Here is a 19,013-nt window from a genome sequence, read left to right on the forward strand (position 1 = left end):
CACAGATGACTTAATTGCTCTTACTGTAACTTATAATCAGCAATACAGTGATTTTTGTACATCACAGTGCACAGTAGAGCTGTAATCCAAAAAAAAGTGGCAAAGTTGAATAGTAGGTAGACATTTACTTTCCCTTTCAAGAAAAAACTTCCCCTGACATTCCTCTCTTTTGGGTGGGTGAAGAGGGGAAGGCCTTTAACGCCACCAGCAGACAGGAGTGAGAATATTTTGACCAGATTTGGGACTTGTTTCTACCAGTGGTTTCCCAAATTCATGTGAACTCATTCAGCTTCCTGCACAGCACTCAGCAATACAAGTTCAAATGATTAACTTGTCTGTGCTGAAACAATGAATTCTCAACATATGATTGAAATCCAGTTTTAAACTCTTGTAATTTCAGTGTTAAGTCACCAACCCTACAGAACATTCTCTATGAGAGAATTGGATTAAAAGGTAAAAAACCAGCCCTTTGCACTTTTTATCAGCAAAGCAATTCACACTAGCTGCTGACATTAGAAGGAAATGGGAAGTGGGGTATTATATATATTTTATTAAAGTAAGATGGTGATGCATGTAATCACTCTCAGACATCTTAAATGGCCTGACACCAGCACCTCGAATAGAGTACCTAGCACTAAGGCTATTTCCAGTTCCCAGCAGGGCACTTACATCCCAGCCTAGACATAAGACAGCCTAGGGAAATTAGACATTGGGTCATATTATGAGGTTTGGAGGTATTTCAGAGCTGAAGAAACCCTAAGAAGTAATATGCTGCAAGTGTTCTTTTCATGAAACTCTGAGGAGTACATGAATGAGAGTGAGCTGGACACTGATGAGCCTTCCTCAACAACACATTTCCAAGACCCAAATGTCAGCTCTTCTCGGGGTCCCATACAAGACTGAACTATTGCAGTCCTCATGGGAAGGACAAACCCCATGGCTTCTCTAACCAAAGTTAGCTAATGAAGCTCCTTCTTTCTCTCTCTGCATGACTTCTGGGTCTGTCTACAGCCAAGCTTCTACTTGGTTTCTAGGTAACATGTGACAGTGACACTGTGCCTCCACGCTGATGTTCCAGAGGATTGAAAAGGTTAAGAGACACTGGAAGAAGACAGCTGTATATAAACGTTAACTCTTGTGAATAGTCCTTTTTCCCTAGATACTCTCCAGAAGAAGAGAGACTCTTTCATAGAACAGCTTTACATGCATCCTACTAACTTAGGGACATCTCTGTTTTGTTGGTCTTCAGTTCTGACACTGCATTAGATAATGAGCAATGCAGGAAGTAATGCTAACCAAGTGATTTAATTTTAATGCAGCTTCTACTTCCTGCATTGACTCAGCAGTGGAATAATTACACAGATCTTTGCTTTTCTAGAAGGGCTTTTCAGGCTGCTTATGACACGCCTCACTGCTCTCCTCTGCTTTTAAGGAAGATCTTGTGGCCACTTGCTGGATCAGTAAGGCTGCTTTCAAAGCTGGGTCAAGTGCTTTTACCATCTCAAAGGGCAAATGCCACTCTTTGCCAGATGACAATTAAAGGCCATGTATCACTCTTGAGACAACAATGAAAGTGTTCTACTTAGATGAAAGTCGTTTAAGACAGTAGTGTTAAAAATAATGTAGATCAATTACAGATAATTAGCACCCTATTTCATGATTACTTTGGCGCAAAGGAGGCTTTTCTTCTGGAGATTTTTCTGTCACATTAGAGGGTTTTTGGCCATGCTTGTCTCAACGGACTGACTTCTAATAGAATAAGAGGCTCAGTTCACAAGGAAAGGTTTTTGATTAATCATGTTTGTTATATTAGCATGAAGGAGGAGTTTTTTGAGGAAAGTATTTGTGGCTAGCACAGGTTTTTCCCATGAGAAATTTTCTTGTGTTTTATAAATAAAGATAAAGTTTGGATGTTGTTGGAACAGTGTCCCAGAACTTGGACAGTGCAGGCCTGGCCAATCAGGCCTGGGGGAAGGCTTCTGACTGACCAATCTGGGTGACTTTTGAGAACTCTATATATGTGATGAAATCAAAACAATAAAGGTCATTCCTTCTTGCCACTGAGAACTGGTGCCTTCATTAATCTGCTAGCTGCTCAACAGCGACAAGTATTTACATAAACAGTATTTATACAATGCAACATTGCAATCCAAAAGCATCAGTGAGCTGCTTTGCAGGCACTGCAAAAGGGGGTTGCTTTATCTTGAAGTAAACCCACTGTTAAAGTAAATATGCAGTAGCAACAGCATCTAACAAAGGGAACATGAATAATAACTCTTCTAATTTCAGCTGAATGTGGGAGGATATAGGTAGGCAGCAAAAGGAGTTGAAAACTGATTTCCAGTGTGATTCATAGAGATTTTCAGCAACTGCTTGCACAGGTGAATTGTAAAAGTTGACATTTACATACAGCTTTTCACTTATTAAAATCCAATGGGTTTATGGCTTTTTCTTTTTGGCAAATGAAATACTGAAGCACAGCAAACTTACACTAGCTCATAGTACTGACTGTGTCAAGTATCTTGACTTTCAGACGCAGAACTGATCCACTGATTCTGCTAAATTCTGCTCACCTTTAAGTGAGAGAAATTAATTTTGAGATGAATGGAATCATCTACAGAAGTTAGGGGAGGATTTTAATGTCACTGGAATTGTACCAATATTGTTCATGGCTTATGAACAACCAGAACCAAAAGGCTGTACTTTAATAAGGTTATTTCTTTGCTCCACACTCCTTCATTACCACTAACATCTAGAATCACTCCCTACCTACACATTTACTAAGACAAAGCAAGCTCCCTGTTGCCATTACATTCCCAACCCCTTCCTCCTACATTTTTCTTCCCATTCTGTATTACTCAACTAGATTTGGCAACGTTTTTCCTTCACAGAAATCAAAAGTGGGCGTTCTGACACAAGAACAGAAAACAAGAATAACCCAAATTATGTCCACAGAGCTCTACTATGTACTATAAATGAAAAAAGCATTTGACCCAATGCTAATATAAAGTGACTCTGAAACAGTGATGGCACATGGGAAAGAATTAGAAAGCCAGGACTGATTTCCAAACAATCCTTTCCACCTTCTTTGGTCTTATATAGATTTTGATATTGTTGCTGCTGTTAGAGGAGTCTTGCAACTGATATCAGTTTTGACCCAGCCTGTTAGAAAGGGTAATGCTGCACTACTTCAGTAGCATCAATTAAATACTTCATACTAAATGTATGTAAATGGTGATAATAGACATCTTACCTTCCTTTCAAGTCCTTTATAAGCAATTTCCTTTCAGCACTGCAGAGTATCAAGATTACAGGCTGTCAGCATAATTTTACAGACCTTCATACTACATAACATTCTCCAATGAAGCAGAGACATGTTCACTGATAAGAATTTATTAGTATATTTGGAATAGATATGCAGTAAATCTTTACAGCACAAAATTTAACCTGGCTCCATGTTGAGTCTAAAGTGTGCACATTACTTTTAAAAAAAGTGCATGACAAGCATCTTGTTAAAAAGGATCAGGAAAAAAAAGAACATCCTCCTCCCCCAACAAAAACAAAACCTCTGAACTCACAAAAAAGCAAATGGTAGAAAACTGTGTTTTGGGCAAACCAAGTCAGGTCCAACCACTTTCAAGAGGAACCTACCACGGCTTCTGGAATCATTGTTGCATGCATATCTCTAGTCATATTGGATTTCTCTTTCAGCTTTGACTGGAGCAATGTGTGTTCCATCACACCAATCTGTATGTCCATCTGAATGGTTTCTTGCTTCAATTTTGTTAAGGCCTGTTTAATCTTCACTAGAGGAGCTGTCCAAAAAAAGATAAACAGTACAAGTCTGTCAGCCACCTAACACAAAAGCATTGTTTGCTGTAATTCACTCCTTAACACTGAAGAGTTGAATGAACAAAAGGGTGTTCTACTCCAAGGACATGATTGTACTGATATATCGTTTTTAACATGCAAAACACTTTAAAGACAGAAATAGACAATGACAATTTTGCTGTCTTCTTCACATCTAAGAGCTTCATAAAAATGTGCATCAACATTAAGACAGGGTTTTCAAATAGCTGTTTTGCTCAGCTGAAAGGCTGACTTGAGGTTTGGGGATAAGGTGAAGATACCTTCAATAGGGGATCATCTTACCTATGAAAAGCTATTAAAATGGTTTGTGCCATACACTTTGTTTCTAATCCCATCTTTCCTGCTGATATGATGCTGCTGCATCATTTTGCTCCTTGTAATTGCTCTTATTTTTCTTTAATAAAGTGCATATTATGAAATTGTCACCAAGGAAAAGGGTGTGTTGTCTGAAGCAAAAATGTACTTACCACCATCAGTCATACTGCTTCCTTTCTCTTCTGTTTCCTGCTTTACTTTCTCTAATGCTTCTGTAATCTTAAAATAGATTTTTTTTCTTAGTTAAACCAGATGAATGTCAAGTTAAAAAAAGTCTCTGCTGAATAATTGTGTTAGTTTAAAAAAACAACTAATCCATCTTACTTGTTATATCAAGAAGAACAATTTTAATTTTAACTAAATTAATGTTGTAAAAATTAGAGCAAGAAGAGTAACAAGCTGACCAAAGAGCATCAAAAATCTGACAATCTGTGCATCCCCAATAAAAACAACAATGTAAGTCTTTCAGTGTGAGGCTGGATTGAAGAACATAGGAACCAATATCCCTGCAGATCAAGACTCATCAAATAACCATGCCCACTGCCCCTCTGGAAGCATCAGGACTTCAGCATGTTACACTGGAAACCTGAGAAACAGCACTGTAGCAAAAGAAGGTGTAGCAGTCCAGCCTGCTGGCACTGGCACAGGTACAGATATGTAAATGCATGTATGAAGAATACAAGTGCCTTTCAGCACTGTCTAGAACCCAGTTTGCCTTTGTAGACAAGGAAAAAAAGCAAATGCATGATTCTGAAGTACAGTTGAGGTAATAATTCAGTATTCTTGTCTATAATATGACAACAGCCCTTCATTAAGGCTTCAACAAGCCTTTTCAGTAACAAAAAGGAATCATTGCTGCATTGTTACAGCATACCTGCAGTGGTAGTGGTATTGCCAAACGGGCTGAGGTCAGACTGCACGTCTGAAAACAAATCAGTTCTAACATCTAATGTGTCTGGCTCATCTCACACATGCACCACTGCATCTACGTAGTTAGAAGGATGCCAGCTAGTAACATATTCACCATTACTAATCAGTCTATCAGCTTCCAAAGCACACACTGTAAACCTGAAGTCATCATAAAATATTTTCTTTTTCAAACTTACTTCCTTGAGAAAGAAATGGCAAGAAGCTCTAATTCTGCAGTACTCACACACTCAGAAATCTCTGCTAGAAAACTCTCATTAAACTGCGGTATTACTTACTGCAGTTGGACCAGGTGAACACTGTAGGTCCCTTCCATCTCAACTATTCTATCCTAAAATATCTCAAACTTGTTCTACAATTTCCAACACATTCCTATTGTCTGATCTATTTTATTCAATTATTCCAGAGACTTTATTGTCTAATAAATAAAGTTGGTTTCCAAAATGCAAACAGGGCCATTTAAAAATGTTTTGAACTGGAAAAAGGGTTGAAGTATTTAGAAATCAGGCTGTAATTATAAATGAAGTGCCACGAAAGACTCAACATGTGGAGGTGTGGCTAGCACAGGTTTTTCCCATGAGAATTTTTCTTGTGTTTTATAAATAAAGTTTGGATGTTATTGGAACAGTGTCCCAGAACTTGGACAGTGCAAGCCTGGCCAATCAGGCCTGGGGGAAGGCTTCTGACTGACCAATCTGGGTGACTTTTGAGAACTCTATATATATGATGAAATCAAAACAATAAAGGTCATTCCTTCTTGCCACTGAGAACTGCTGCCTTCATTACTCTGCTAGCTGCTCAACAGCAACATGGAGGCAGTTTAGGAGACAGGAGATTTTTATTTAAATTTGTCAGAGCACTGATATAAAGGAAAAAGAAAACCCACAACAGGAAAACAGATTTAGATAATAAGATCATTTGATGTATGGAAAAAGTTACTGTTTAGTCAAATATTAATTTTAAGTGCCTGAAAGATAAAAATTTCAAATCTTTAATTTTAACTAAAAATAAGAGTTAAGCTTTTCTTCTTCAAAAAAATTTATGGACATGATTTATTGAACTTCCATAATTCTAAGACACAGGTTATAAAATACACAACATTTACTTTCATTTACAAACTGAGCTCACATTTCTTGAGTTAAAAATCAATGACAGCCTGGATTTAAAATTTAGGGACCAGACTAGATTGCCTCCCCCAAACCAAGATTAATCTTTAACATGAGAACGAATCAGAAAGAACTGGGTTCATTAAACTGCAACCACTAAATGCCAACTCTCTGAAGACTGTTTTAAAATAAGAAGTGTTTTACCTCAGAAAGCACTCTAATCCTTTCAGTTACTCCTCCACTTCCCTCCTGGTACTTCTCTTTAGCCTGGAAAGAAACATGTCTTTGCTGTAATGACAGAGTTGAAGAGATGTATGCAGATAGCTCAGAGAAAACACCAAGACTTGCTCTCATATGTTCCAATTCCAGAAACTCTCCCACAAAGCCCCAGTGAGGTTTACAAATGAGGACAGGCTTGAAACATCAGCCTCTGTAACAACTATCATTCAAAAATGTAAAGCAGTTTTCAAAATTGTAACAGTCCAAACAGACACTTGATAAGAACTATGGTTTCTAATCATTTACATGAGGAAATAAACATAAAAAAAATTTACCGTAACACAGACAGGATTGAATTCTGAAACACAGAATAATACCTCATTGACAGTAAATTACTGTCTTGAAGATACTTTAACAACAAGGCCAACAGAAGGTGCAGAGGTCAAATTCTGTTAGTTTTATTGTCAGCATGGCCACAAGCAGAAGGGTTTGCCAAAAGGCAGGCTAGAAGGCCTCCTAAACAGGGGATCAAAAAGCTTCTCAGACAGCACTCTATTGGCATAAAAACTAAATGAAGCAAAGAAGTAATCAGAGTGCTTTGTGCATGTTAGCACCAGTATTCAATCTAAGGGATGAATGTTGGACTGAGAGTGTAGTTTTTCCACTCATGACAGATGTGTGAACTTCACAGGGAAAGCAGAACTAGCAATTTACTAGCTGCTTAAAACTGGCAACAGCTATACACAATACTCAGGCAAAAACCATCTACTTTCCCCTGTAGAACAGTTGAATAGAAATTGCTAGTTTAGCTTAGGAAGAATATAATTTGACAGCCAGTCAACATTTCCCCTGCTTTGTATCCAGCAGCAGAATTCACACATAACTCACTCCACGTCGTCTTTGCCTCTACCCTCACTTAACAACAATACTAGAGAAGGCAACAACAAAAGATCAGCAATACCTCACTCAGCAAGGCTTGTGCTGAACGGTATTCTTGAACCAAGTGCTCCAACTGATTGTTGATGTACTTTTCCCTGCTATTGATCTTTTCCAGTGTTCTGCTGATTTCATTATGGAGTTTGTCAAGGTAACCCTAAAAAATCACATTCTGTGGGTTGACAGTTTACAGACAGTATGCAAAGAGTATCAAAATGGTTCTGTAGTTAAGAAAGGCTATGAAAGCTTACAGCGAGAGAGAAAAACAGTACAGAAATGCTGTGTTTAGCCAACAAAAAATTACTCCTAATGTGTTTTGGTTTGCCCACCTCCAAACACATATTTCAATCTTTACTGCTTCATCACTCTCCCCTTCTCAATTAATTACAAATGGCAATGTCAGTTAAGTCACTCCAGCAACAGTATTTGAGAGTATTCTGGGGTTTTTAACAGCACTTAAAGATTGTGTTATTCTGTTTTGTCCTCTGTGGTCAGGGTGTGCTTACGGTAATGCATTCATTAATGGACTTGATAGCCCTGTTAATCCTCACATATACAACTCTTTCCCACAAGGTATTTTGCCAGTAGCACTGTCCCGAATGATCATTATACTATCTTTCCCTTTTAAATTTTACAGCAATAGCACAAATAAAATTAACAAAAAAAGGTGAGTTTAATTCTCAATGCGTATCAAATAAAAGAGAAAATAAAATGCTGACAGATTAGTAAAATATTCTGTACATACAAGACATACCCTAGTTTCTTTCAAAGAAGAATCAATTCCATTCTTATGCTGATGCATTTGGTCTACATGAATCCTCCAATCCTGAAAAAGACATCACAAATCAAAACAGAGGTAAGTACAACTTTTATCTTTCTCTAGATACTAAACAACGATGGGTATGCAAAGCAGAGGCAGTTCTCTTTTATACTACTGCCATGTATCATCCTGCCACTGCCATGTTCATAGCCAGGGGCACTGGCTCAATGTGACACAATTTATAAATCTCCTAAATGTCACATGTGACACTCAGATCCATAAACAAACACTGACATCCTCACTGATACCATAGTAGCTATGCTTTTTAGAGTCTGATCTTCATGGAACTATTTCTGCTAGACACCACTCTGGGCACAAATACTAAAAATATTGATTGTAGCTGCACTAGTTCAGCTTAGACAAAATGAGTGCTTTGGATGCCCAACACCTACCAGTTCTAGACTATCCATTCTTTCCTTTCTATTTTAGCCCTTACTGCTACCAGAAGAATGGAAAGAATGAAAGAGGCAGAAATATCAAAACTTGGTTTTGATAATGGATACAATTAGAAGGGGTAAAATTATTTCCAGCTTCTAGATCATAGGAAACATATATGGACTCAGGGATGGGGGCTGAGAAAAGGTGCTGTGAGTTGGCACAGCACACCAGGTAATGAGCCAGTAGAGAAAATGGGCTTATGTTGCGTTTCAGGTTTGCAGGAGACTTGTGATCTCTTGTTGGTCTATTGACAATTGTTCACAATTTGCCAAACTTTGGAGTTTAAATAAAAACAACAGGCACACAACCCACCCCACCTCTATCCAGGATTTTGCAGTAAGTTCTAGTTTCCAATGCCATTGATTAAATCATTAATACTTGCCTGGTACTATGTTTACATGCACAGATTAGGAAACAGAATATGATGTTTTCTGGTAGAATGGAAAAAGGCCAAACACTTATCCCCAATTATTTCTCAAAGCACAGAAGCTAGAAAAAGAATAATCCTCTTTTCATGTTCATATTCCTTAAGGCCAAGAGATGGTGCATTAAGCTGGAAGCTAGCAAACCTCAGATCCTACAGTGGCTTTAATTTTTCATGTATGTCTTTATTAAGTTTTAATTCCTCACTGTGAGACTCAAGCATCATGTTCTTTGCAACAGATGGGCTTGCTGAGGATCACAGCAGAGTGGCTTGAACCAGGCAATTCTTCCCACAGAAGAATGCAATATAGTGTAAGACAGGCAAGCGGTTCAGCAGAAAGTTGAGAGCTTCCCCTTTTTTTTGGCAAGATAATTATCTTTCATTGTATTCATGTATATGGATTGATATATCAGTGCTGCAGATTGCTCCAATACCCCAACCAGCTGGGTCACTGCAAATGAACAATTTCAATACTGCACTGATCTGTGTGTGCTACACAAGGTCCTAGAAAGAATGCTTATGGCAATGCCAGGAACAGGTCCTGGGTTTGGACTTGCCAAAGACAGATGCCTACTTACTAGCTGCTCATTCTAGACTCCTTGAAATAGACTACAGAGAGAAATAAACAGTTCTAAGAAATTATGAATTTCACCCTGAGATAGCTATCTGGATATGGTGAGCAAAATCAGTTGAAAAAGCGCTCACTACTTTTCACTAAACGTAAGGAGAGCTCATGGTGACTAGATCGGGGGTACTGTCCTAGGTTGCAATATTGATGTAGTTAAGTATTCTATTACCACCAGCTGTGGGCCATTAGCTGCTATCACCCACTCCGGATGGCAGGCAATGGGCCATCCTTAGCTATTATCACTTGCTAACGACCCACCCCGCATGACAGGCAATGGGCCATCAGGGACCCACCGTGTGACTCATGGACTTATCTCATCCCATTGTGAGATGCTCTGCCGAGGAGGGAGGAGCCAGGTGTTCCCACCTGGATATAACCTGGCCTTGGAACTGCCTGAGCGAGCCCTGTCTACTGGGTTCCCAGAGGACGAGAGCTACTACTGGATCTTCAGCTGGAGACTAGACCTTCACAGGATCACCGCTTCAACTGGACTACTTCAGTTGGACTGCTACTACCACCCTAACAGGGTGTTAGGTTGTATCTGACTTTGTCAGTGCTTTTCCTTGTATTATTTCACTTATTTTTAATTTCAATCTTGACTTGTGATCTCCCACTGGTTTGTTTTCAAACCAACACAGGTACGTGACCTGACTGTCATGTAAAGTTCAGCAACAGAAATTCCATACAATCAACCTTTCATGTGATTGACAAATGGAACAGTTGAAAGGTAAGATCATCAGCTCTCCTCCAGGAAGATGTTTTAATAGCTGGTAAACTGAGAGTATAATTTTTTAGAAGTGTGAATACATTGGAAATATCAGAGGATTGAAAAAAAAAATTCTCCAGTTAATAAATATATAGAAATAAGGTCCCCTGTAAGTGTCAGAAAAAATATAATATTGAAAAAACACCTTACTGAAGATTATTGCTTCTAGGGACAAAGGTCCAGGCAAGATAGCACTGGAGAGCCTGTTATTCAAAAGTCTTGGCATGACAAAAGACAAAAACCACAAACAGAAAGTAAACAGCTTTGACTGAAAGCACCTTTTAATCACGACCTGTACACAGGCAAATCCATTCTTCCATACCTTATTGTCAGTCCTGACAGTGACTTTCAGCTGTGGAAGTACACGTTCCACTTCCAGATTCCACTCTGCTGCATCTGTTGTGGACTGTAAAATCTCTTCTTGCTTTGCAGTGTCATTCATGTTCTGTGTAAAAATCACAAAGTTTATACATAAAATATCGTTGTTATGCACAGTGAGAACTGTTAGAAATCACTAAAATGGCTTACAGTGTTAGTATTAGAAAAATATTTATATCCAGAATGATCTAAACTACAGATATAACAGATTTCTTTAATGGTTTTCTTTGAACTCATAAAGATTTGGAATTAAAATAAATATATCTTCTCATTATACTTAAAAATGAAGACAATGAAATTTATATAAGAAATTATAATACATTTCAGAAATGGTGTTTGTATGTATGTGAGATTAAAATATATTCAAGAAACTAATACCATGTTTCTTGAGAAGTCTCTGCAAAAAATTTCTTTTCTGCAAATGCTCCCAGCTTCAGTGATATCAGTTTAGAAACTGGCTGCACATTATTCTTTCAAAATAAGCTGATTCATTTCAGATGGAGTGTTTTTTCAAGTAAAGACTATACAACGATTTTTAGACTTAAATCCAACAGAAACAAATTTCTGGTACAGATGTAAAAATCTCTCAAGAGAGGACTGATGGGTAACAACTTACTGATGTGTACGTTTGCACCTTTAGAACATTCAGGTCAATATAATTTTCTTCATTGTCTGACTCTTCTTCCTTAAGAGAAGTTGCAAAGTAAGACCTCAGTAAGTATTGTGCAATCTTTCTCCATAATTTTATTTTGCAGAAGCACAGAACAAGGAGTATTAAGAAAAAAAACCCAAGATATGAAGAGTTTATGATAATGGAGCTTATGAAGAGACACAATATATGGGACAAGCAAAAAGATGAAAACCACCCCACATCTCCTTCAGAGTGCCACAGTATTACAAAAATAAACCAACCACCACCACCACCAAAAATCCCCAAAACAAAACAAAACACCAAAAAAACCCCCAAATCCCAAACCCTAAACCTAAGACCTGTGATATCAAATGGCCCATTATCAATAGTTGTATGGTAACTGTAATTTTTTTGTGTTTCTTAAAGCTCTACCTTAAAAGTAAAACCACACCAGACCTGAACATAGTTTTCAAGATGTTGTTTGCACTACATATTTGGAGTTGCAGAATGATGCCACATCATAAATGCAGAATAACATAACTAAAATTAAGGCAATTGATTTTTTCTTGCCCATGAGACAACACACTCAGCTCAGTTTTATAGAGATCTCTGTTATAGTCTCAAAATTCCATTCTTCCATTACTATGATAAGCTGAGAGCCCATCACCCATAAATAAAGATGCTTTTTCTGTGCATTAACCTCCACTTATCTACACTGTATTTCATCTGCCATTTTATCATCTATACACTTCACCCTTATACACCTTGTCCCGCTCTTGACTGTCTTTTCCACCGAAGGGAAATTTCATCATCCACCTCCTTTCTACAGAAATCATGAAAGCTGCAATAACACAGATCTTAGGGGAAGAACCCTTCAAGACTCGGTGAAAACCTTTATTTCTCTTTCCTCTACCAAGTTTTTAACTAATAGGGACCACAATTTTCTTCTGGCATGTTTGATCCTGAGTCCCCTGAATACTTGCAAGAAATTAATGGTGATTAGATTGAGACAATCTTTTGCTAAATGGACAATACATATTTGTGCAGCACTTCAAAGAACAAAGCATCAGAACAAGAAGCTGGTTATCAGAAGTGAGAAACCAAACTGTGCAGATTTCCTTGTACACCAAGCCTCACTGGCTACTGCTGGCCACCTGATACAGGCTACCTGATTCCCCACGATTTACAGAACTGGGCTTATCTCTGGCAGCCTCATCATTTTTATTCAGAAGAATCAAAACCGAAGAACAATCAGTTAACCTCATCATTGGCATTTAATTGCTGGAAATACTTCTAAATTAAATTATGGATACAGCTAGTATCAATATAATGGCAGCAACAATGGACTGGGCGAAAAAAAATACATTGGTATGTAATTAATCCCTGTAGAACCACCAGGGACTCTAAAAAGTGAGTATCCTTTTGGTATAGACTGCCTGATAATGAAATACCTATCAGGTAATAACGCCTCAGTGGTTTTATTAACATTCAGAAGAGCTAATAGAACACATTAGTTCTGAAAATCATGGCCTAGGACAATACCTGAGAGAAAACCCAGAGGTTCTTTAAAGGATTTCAACTGTGCTTTACTTAACTGTTTCATCCCCCACTTCCCAATTTAGGCAGCTTAGACCTTAAGATACAGAAAAGAGCAGACAGCTGACTGTTTTCCTATTTTAAACCTTTAGTTTAACATCAAGAGCTTGTATCAGTAGAAAAGAAACAATTCTTAATCTCTGTGATTTTATTGCATGGTTACATTCCACTGCATGTAAGAACATATGCCCTGTCTTGAAGAGTTAAGTTTGTCTGAAAAGCACCAAAGAACTCTAGAGAATCTGACAATGCAGGCACAGAGCTGCAGGAAAAAAACTTGAACAACTAATAGAAAAGACTTCTTAAACAATGCCAAAGAAAATGAAGAGTGAAAAAAATTTCCTCATAGCTGCCCAATACCAATATAACCAAAGCCAATTAAATAAACCTACTGCAACATCCTCTTCCAATTTACTAAGTGTTAATTCTGCATCATCTTCTGTTATTTCTTCTTCTTCTGGCTCTTCGGTTGGATATGCTGGCCTAAAATTAATTCAAAGAACAGCAGAGCTTTAAAACACAATAATACCTCTGCAAACAAAACATTTCATGAGAAGAATGGATGATGTGGAATATACCTAGACAGTGCTTAGTGTTTCACAACTTAAATAAATATATACTCAGTCTTAAAAGTCTTGTTCATCTTAGGACTGTCTTAAAAGTAAAGGTTATTTACTATGCCAAGCATTACAGTACATTTACACCACAAAGATATCTAGGAAGTAAATTTTGTGATTTTTCTGTATTGGTCTAAGATCTTAAAATTCAAGTGCAAGTCACTGCAGGCATACTGTCAGCCTACAGTAGAATTTGTGTACTAAACAGAAGTAACAGTAAAATATTTCCAAGGTAGAAATTACTTTGCAATATTGATTTCAAAACCTATCAGAAGGAAAGCATGAAATAAAGAACACTTTAAAAGATATTTTCATATACTTGAGATTATCTGTCATCTAATTTGCCCTAAGATTTCCTTCAGATTAAATAAAATTGTTGTAGTCTACTTGTTACAAGATCATACTGTGCATAACTCCAGGAACTTATTACTGATTGACAGAACCTAAAAGGACATTAAATGTTTCAACTCAAATGTCAGATTAACAAGGAGTTATGCATAAGGAAATTAAAAAAGGTCATCAGTTAAACCTTAATTAGCTAAGTCTATAATGGCCCAAACTCAGCCTTGCTGGTAATAGGCCAGTTGTGTGAAATTGCATTAGGAATTAATTGGTCTCACTGCTTCAAGCCTAGTTGAATTTTCTATCTCATGAAACGTCAAGTAAAACGTCTTTAGTCATTCCTATGTTTTGTTTTACCATCACAACTTACATCTGTTTGCTGGAAAACAATGCATAAGGGAGGGTGCTTAGAAGTGTACTTTACCTTTTCCAGCTAAATCCAGTGTGTTTCAAGGCTTCGTCAGCTAAACAATCAAGAACATAGCACACTTGCTCTCCGCAGCCTGTCTTTAATTTTGAGGGAGGAAAATCCACAGGCCTTCCCTAAAATAAAGAGATACGCTGTTTACTAACAGCCTAACAACCCAAATTTCCTCGTAGGAAGATAAGTTTCTGTACACTAAAACCAAAGTGTCCCTTGTGTACGAAGATTTTAGTAATGCTAACTCATATTCTTCTCCTAAGCAGCTACAGTCAGGCACCAGAAGGAAAACCAGACAAAGCCGAGGACCAGATGCAGGGTAGAAATCTTCAAGCATGTGATAAGAGGATACTCCCAGGTAGCAGAAGAGTCAGAAGCCACAAGGGAGCTGGATGGTCAAGCACACAAGTGACAAGCTGGCAAGGTAAGAGCAACTATGGAGAAACTCAACTACTGAGACTTAACTACCAACTTTTCAACAGCGCCCTCTTTGCTCCAGATTTTATTTATAAAATATTTTATTATAAAACATTTTAATTTATTGCTGTCATGTAGAATAAGCATATTAGTTTGTTATTGTTAACTCCTTTAGGGAACAGTGTTCTTAACAAAATTCACAGCTGCACCACAGTATAATCTTCCATAAGATCATACTTCTTGTCAGTTGATATATTCTCCTGAGCTTTGGGGTTTGATTTTTTTCCTCTTTTTTTTTTTTTTATGTACTGGGAAAAAAAAATCCCAATAGTTCCTGGCAGTTTATACAACCTTTAACTCCTTAAGAAAAAAAAAAGCACTATTCTAAATAATTTCCTACACTATGAATTACATCACTGACTTTGGCAAGAGCAGGATCACAAACACTGTGTAAATTTTCCAATTAAAATTTCTGTAAATTATGCCACTATAAATGAGCAACATATGTGGCACTACAAAAAGTAAGCCCAGGTTAATCCATTTTACATACTGGAGGATAAAATTAACTGGAATCATATATAAGACCATTCTTGTAGGGCTAGAAAAATTAGCAAGCAGGTGCAGCCTGTGTAAACTTCCAATTAATCGACATAGTTCAAACTTAAAGCTCGGAAAAGTCTGTCCAAGTCCTTGGTAGCATACCCAGCAGGAGAGCAGGGTGTGATTGCTGTTATTTCTGAAGGGAATGCAGATGTTTGCAATACCCTTGGGAAAAGAGCCTGTGTGACACTCACAAAGGATCGTAGTTCTGAGAGCACATTTGATATCACTGCATTGGGGTCATCATACTCCTGTGGCTGCTCAAAGGGATGTCCTGCTTTGGTGATCAGCCAAGCAGCAAGCGTGCAGAACATGAAGAACTGCTCACCGGGATTGGTGGGCAGGGCAAAGTAGTGCCTGTTTAAAAAGACGACAAATGGTACATATTTTGAGCTTCTGGAGCTCTTACAACATTATAAGTAAGCACAGGCTACAGAGCAGTTTCTTTACCCAATTTTCTCAATGAACAGCCCATCAGAAGTAAATTCCAGATGCCTAAGTTTCACACATAACCACAGCAGCAAGTTTCTACACCCAACTTGCCTGTTTCCAGCTTTGAGTAAGTTATTAGTCAGACTTGGCTGTCAACTTCCCCAAACCACCTCCCCTTCACAGGTTTCCTCAAGAGAGGCAAGAAGCTGGTGTACCTAAATCAGTGCATTCAGCTCAGATCAGGAGCATGTTTTGAAGTGATACTTCCACCTGTCCTTGCTGACTGTGCCTTGCGCTGCTTTGGAGAGCAATGAACACTGGATCTGATTTGGATCACACCAAATTTAAATACGTGGTCCTAACGAGCATTCAATCCATAAAACCAGACCACAGTTATTGCCCCGAAGTATAAATTACATCCACACTGGATACTGGGAACCAAGTGCTTCTCTTTACAGACACAGCTACTCACTAAGGTACACCAAGGTTTGCTGCCCTGCTCCAAACATTCCAATGCTTCAACAGCTGGCTAGAACCAACTTACAGCCGCTGTGCTCATACTTGGGCCTCCTTTCCAAAAAGGGAGTAACTTGGACTCCCTTACCAAATTGTTGCTTATTAAAAGCTTAATTCTGTGACGCCCTGCTGTGGAGGCTGGCTGAAAGTGACAGATGGGTTTAAAAGTTATTTGGGGAGGTGGATGTTGGGAGCACACTGGTCCCATTTCCCAGGCTTTCTGTCTCCCACCACAATTTAAAAAAAAAAAAAAAAACCACAGAGAAACATTATATTTGAAATAAATATGTACTGAATATGAAACCCCAGCCTTAACAATGGGTCCAAGACCCTTTTTGTAAAGGGTCAGAGTATTAAAAAATATACAGACTCCACAAACACCTATTCTGAATTCAAGAAATTTATTTAGATTAACTTAGACTTTAGGCAGAACTATTTTCTGAAGAATAGGTAGAATTCAGGTAGAATTTTTTTCCGTTGCACAGGTTCCCTGACATGCAGATACCCAGTACCTGCCGGGGGCAGGGAAGGTCAAGGGACTATTTACGTATCACATCTCAGCGGGGCCTCGCGTTTTGAAAGCACCGACCACACGGAAAGCTTTGCGGCCGGCTGGCTTTCCCCCGTCTCACAAGAGCCAGGCACTCTGCCCCGCGGGCCCTGCCCTCCCTCGCCAGGCTCCGCCGGCCCGGAGGGGTTCCTGCCCGCCGGCCCGGAGGGGTTCCTGCCCGCCGCCCCGCCCGCGGCATCCAGCGCCCTCCGGGGGGCGCGGGCCCGCAGCACCTGGAGAGAGGCCGCATGTTGTGGCGCCGCAGCGCCTCCTCCTCGTAGCTCAGCAGCTTCAGCTTGTCCAGCAGGTCCTCCATGAGCACGAACATGTGAAAAGCCGCGCCGGGGCCGCGCTCCGGCGGCACCTCCTCACCGCGCTCGCCGCGCCGCCCGGGAGCGCCGCCCTCCTCCGCCATCTTGCCGGTAACCCCAGCACCGGCGGCGGGGCGGGGCGGGGCGGGGCGGTGCCCGGAGCCGTGCGGCCACACAGCCAATCACAGCTGCTGAGGACACAAGCTGACAATTCCGCGGGACGTGGGCGTGAAAGCGGCATTCTCGCGGAAAACTTTCTCCAGCTCTTTGCCCCCCTCCCCCAGACAAACTTCGGAACGCCTCGCTCCGTGCAGGTCCGGAGCGGACAGCGGCTGTGGCTCGCGGGCCGAGGTGCGGTGCTCCGCTGCTGGATGTGCGAAAGAGTGAGTCTCTGGGGCCGAGGAGCTGAAGCATCAGCCGCTGGGCGAGCCGTGGGGAAGGCAGCGGGTGGGAAAGCTGCTTGTCCCGGGAAGGTGCTCAGCACTGCTGAGGCACCTCGAGTGCTGTGCCTGCTTCTGGATACCTCACAGCAAGACAGACACTGAGGTGCTGGAGCGTGTCCAGAGGAGGGCAGCGGAGCTGGTGAGGGGTCTGGAGTGCAGCTCTCTCTCGAGGAGCCGCTCTGGAAAGACCTTATCACTTTTCCTGAAAGGAAGTTGTAGCCAGGTGGGGGTCAGTCTATTCTCCCAGTTAACTAGTAACAGGACAAGAGGACATAGCCTCAAGCTGAGCCAGAGGACGTTTAGATTGGGTATTGGGAGGGATTTCTTCGCTGAAAGGGTTGTTAAGCATTGCAATGAGCTGCCCAGGGATGTCACCATCCCTGAAAGTGTTCGAGAAACACATCAGTAACGCCATGGTCTAGTTGAGAAGTTCATCAGTCAGAGGTTGGACTCGATGATCTCAGAGGTCTTTTCCAGCCGAAATGATTCTGTGAATGCAGGAGACACACCTCACCTGTGTGTTGCTAGTGCCAGCCAAGGGCTGTGAGAGGAGATATCCTTCTTGCCACTTCTTCCTGCATTTTGTTTGAGTTTTTTGCCTTTTCCCCCTGCACTTTGTGTGAGTTTTTTTTGCCTCTTCCCGAAAATTCTTGAGTCCTGCTGGAAACCAGATGGCACACGCAAGGCTTGAATGGTGGAGAATGAGTCACTGTTAAAATACTGTTAGATAATAAACCTCGCCCTGCAGGCAACCCTAGACAATTGCACTTTGTTCCAGGTTACCAGCTTTTTGAGAAGTGCGTCATGATTACTTACTTTTTACATTCTTCTCCTGTGCCCGCGGAGATCTGGCTGCTTCCTGCGCTCTGCCCCGTAAGGGAATTGCCGCTGTCGTTGGTGGGCGGGCGACACCGTGACTGCTCTAAGCTTGGCACTGCTCTTTGCTCATTTCGTCCCCACTGCTTGCTGGAGCTGTGAGCGTGCTCAAAACCAGGCACAATAAATGGTTCAGAGGAAAAGCTTTTTGAGCGCGAAGAGGAGGGGAAAGCAAAAGGCGTGGAAGCTTCACGTGTAGTTCGCACTGCTGAAACAGCTGCTTCCCGTAACGGGACATGCATGAACTTGTGTGTTAGTTACTTGAAATCTGTGCAGCATGGGTGTGCCACTGTGTGACTGCAGCTGGAGAGAGGCAGAGCTGCATATTTGTTTCATTTCTTGTATACATACCAACCCTGCGGGCAAGAAACATTGGAACCAAAAAGGCTTGTGAAATAAAAAGAGGTAAAAAACTCCTGACATTCTTCTGATAG

The 19,013-nt window shown here is 40.2% G+C and overlaps 2 protein-coding genes and 1 long non-coding RNA gene across 10 annotated transcripts in view; 2 read left to right on the forward strand and 1 right to left on the reverse strand.

Moving 5' to 3' along the window:
* The first annotated feature begins 1,465 nt into the window (after window positions 1-1,465).
* LOC146445370 (uncharacterized) lies at window positions 1,466-3,565 on the forward strand. Its single transcript, XR_014854788.1, has 2 exons — window positions 1,466-1,839; window positions 2,110-3,565. It is a non-coding gene; the product is annotated as an uncharacterized LOC146445370 (long non-coding RNA).
* Window positions 3,378-17,393, reverse strand: IFT57 (intraflagellar transport 57). The gene is made up of 11 exons (XM_085072804.1): window positions 17,183-17,393; window positions 15,646-15,808; window positions 14,438-14,556; window positions 13,447-13,537; window positions 11,444-11,512; window positions 10,772-10,894; window positions 8,128-8,199; window positions 7,399-7,530; window positions 6,423-6,485; window positions 4,338-4,404; window positions 3,378-3,815 (listed from the first exon to the last, which is right to left on the reverse strand). Exons 1-11 carry the CDS (start codon window positions 17,362-17,364, stop codon window positions 3,637-3,639), a joined length of 1,260 nt encoding a protein of 419 aa, XP_084928930.1. The 5' UTR covers window positions 17,365-17,393; the 3' UTR covers window positions 3,378-3,636.
* A 34-nt stretch (window positions 17,394-17,427) lies between these two features.
* Window positions 17,428-19,013, forward strand: part of HHLA2 (HHLA2 member of B7 family) — a 32,834-nt gene continuing 31,248 nt past the window's right edge. For 3 of the 8 annotated variants that reach the window (XM_085072854.1, XM_085072872.1, XM_085072845.1), the window contains exon 1: window positions 18,627-18,984. The gene's annotated coding sequence lies outside the window, so the exon portion shown is untranslated. Of the gene's footprint in view, window positions 17,644-18,623; window positions 18,985-19,013 lie in introns of those variants that run through there. The other 5 variants (XM_085072881.1, XM_085072891.1, XM_085072828.1 and 2 more) reach the window with 4 other exon arrangements.

The sequence above is a fragment of the Lichenostomus cassidix genome, chromosome 1 (assembly GCF_008360975.1).
Source record: "Lichenostomus cassidix isolate B80296 chromosome 1, HeHo_3.0, whole genome shotgun sequence".
Taxonomy (NCBI): Eukaryota; Metazoa; Chordata; class Aves; order Passeriformes; family Meliphagidae; genus Lichenostomus; species Lichenostomus cassidix.

Coding starts and splice junctions, on each gene's coding strand:
- IFT57 (XM_085072804.1), bottom strand. CDS start 17,364: ATGGCGGAGGAGGGCGGCGCTCCCGGGCGGCGCGGCGAGCGCGGTGAG. Junction 4,405..6,422: donor GGATTAGAGTGCTTTCTGAG/GTAAAACACTTC, acceptor ATCTATTTTAAG/ATTACAGAAGCATTAGAGAA. Junction 3,816..4,337: donor AAGCAGTATGACTGATGGTG/GTAAGTACATTT, acceptor TTTTTTGGACAG/CTCCTCTAGTGAAGATTAAA.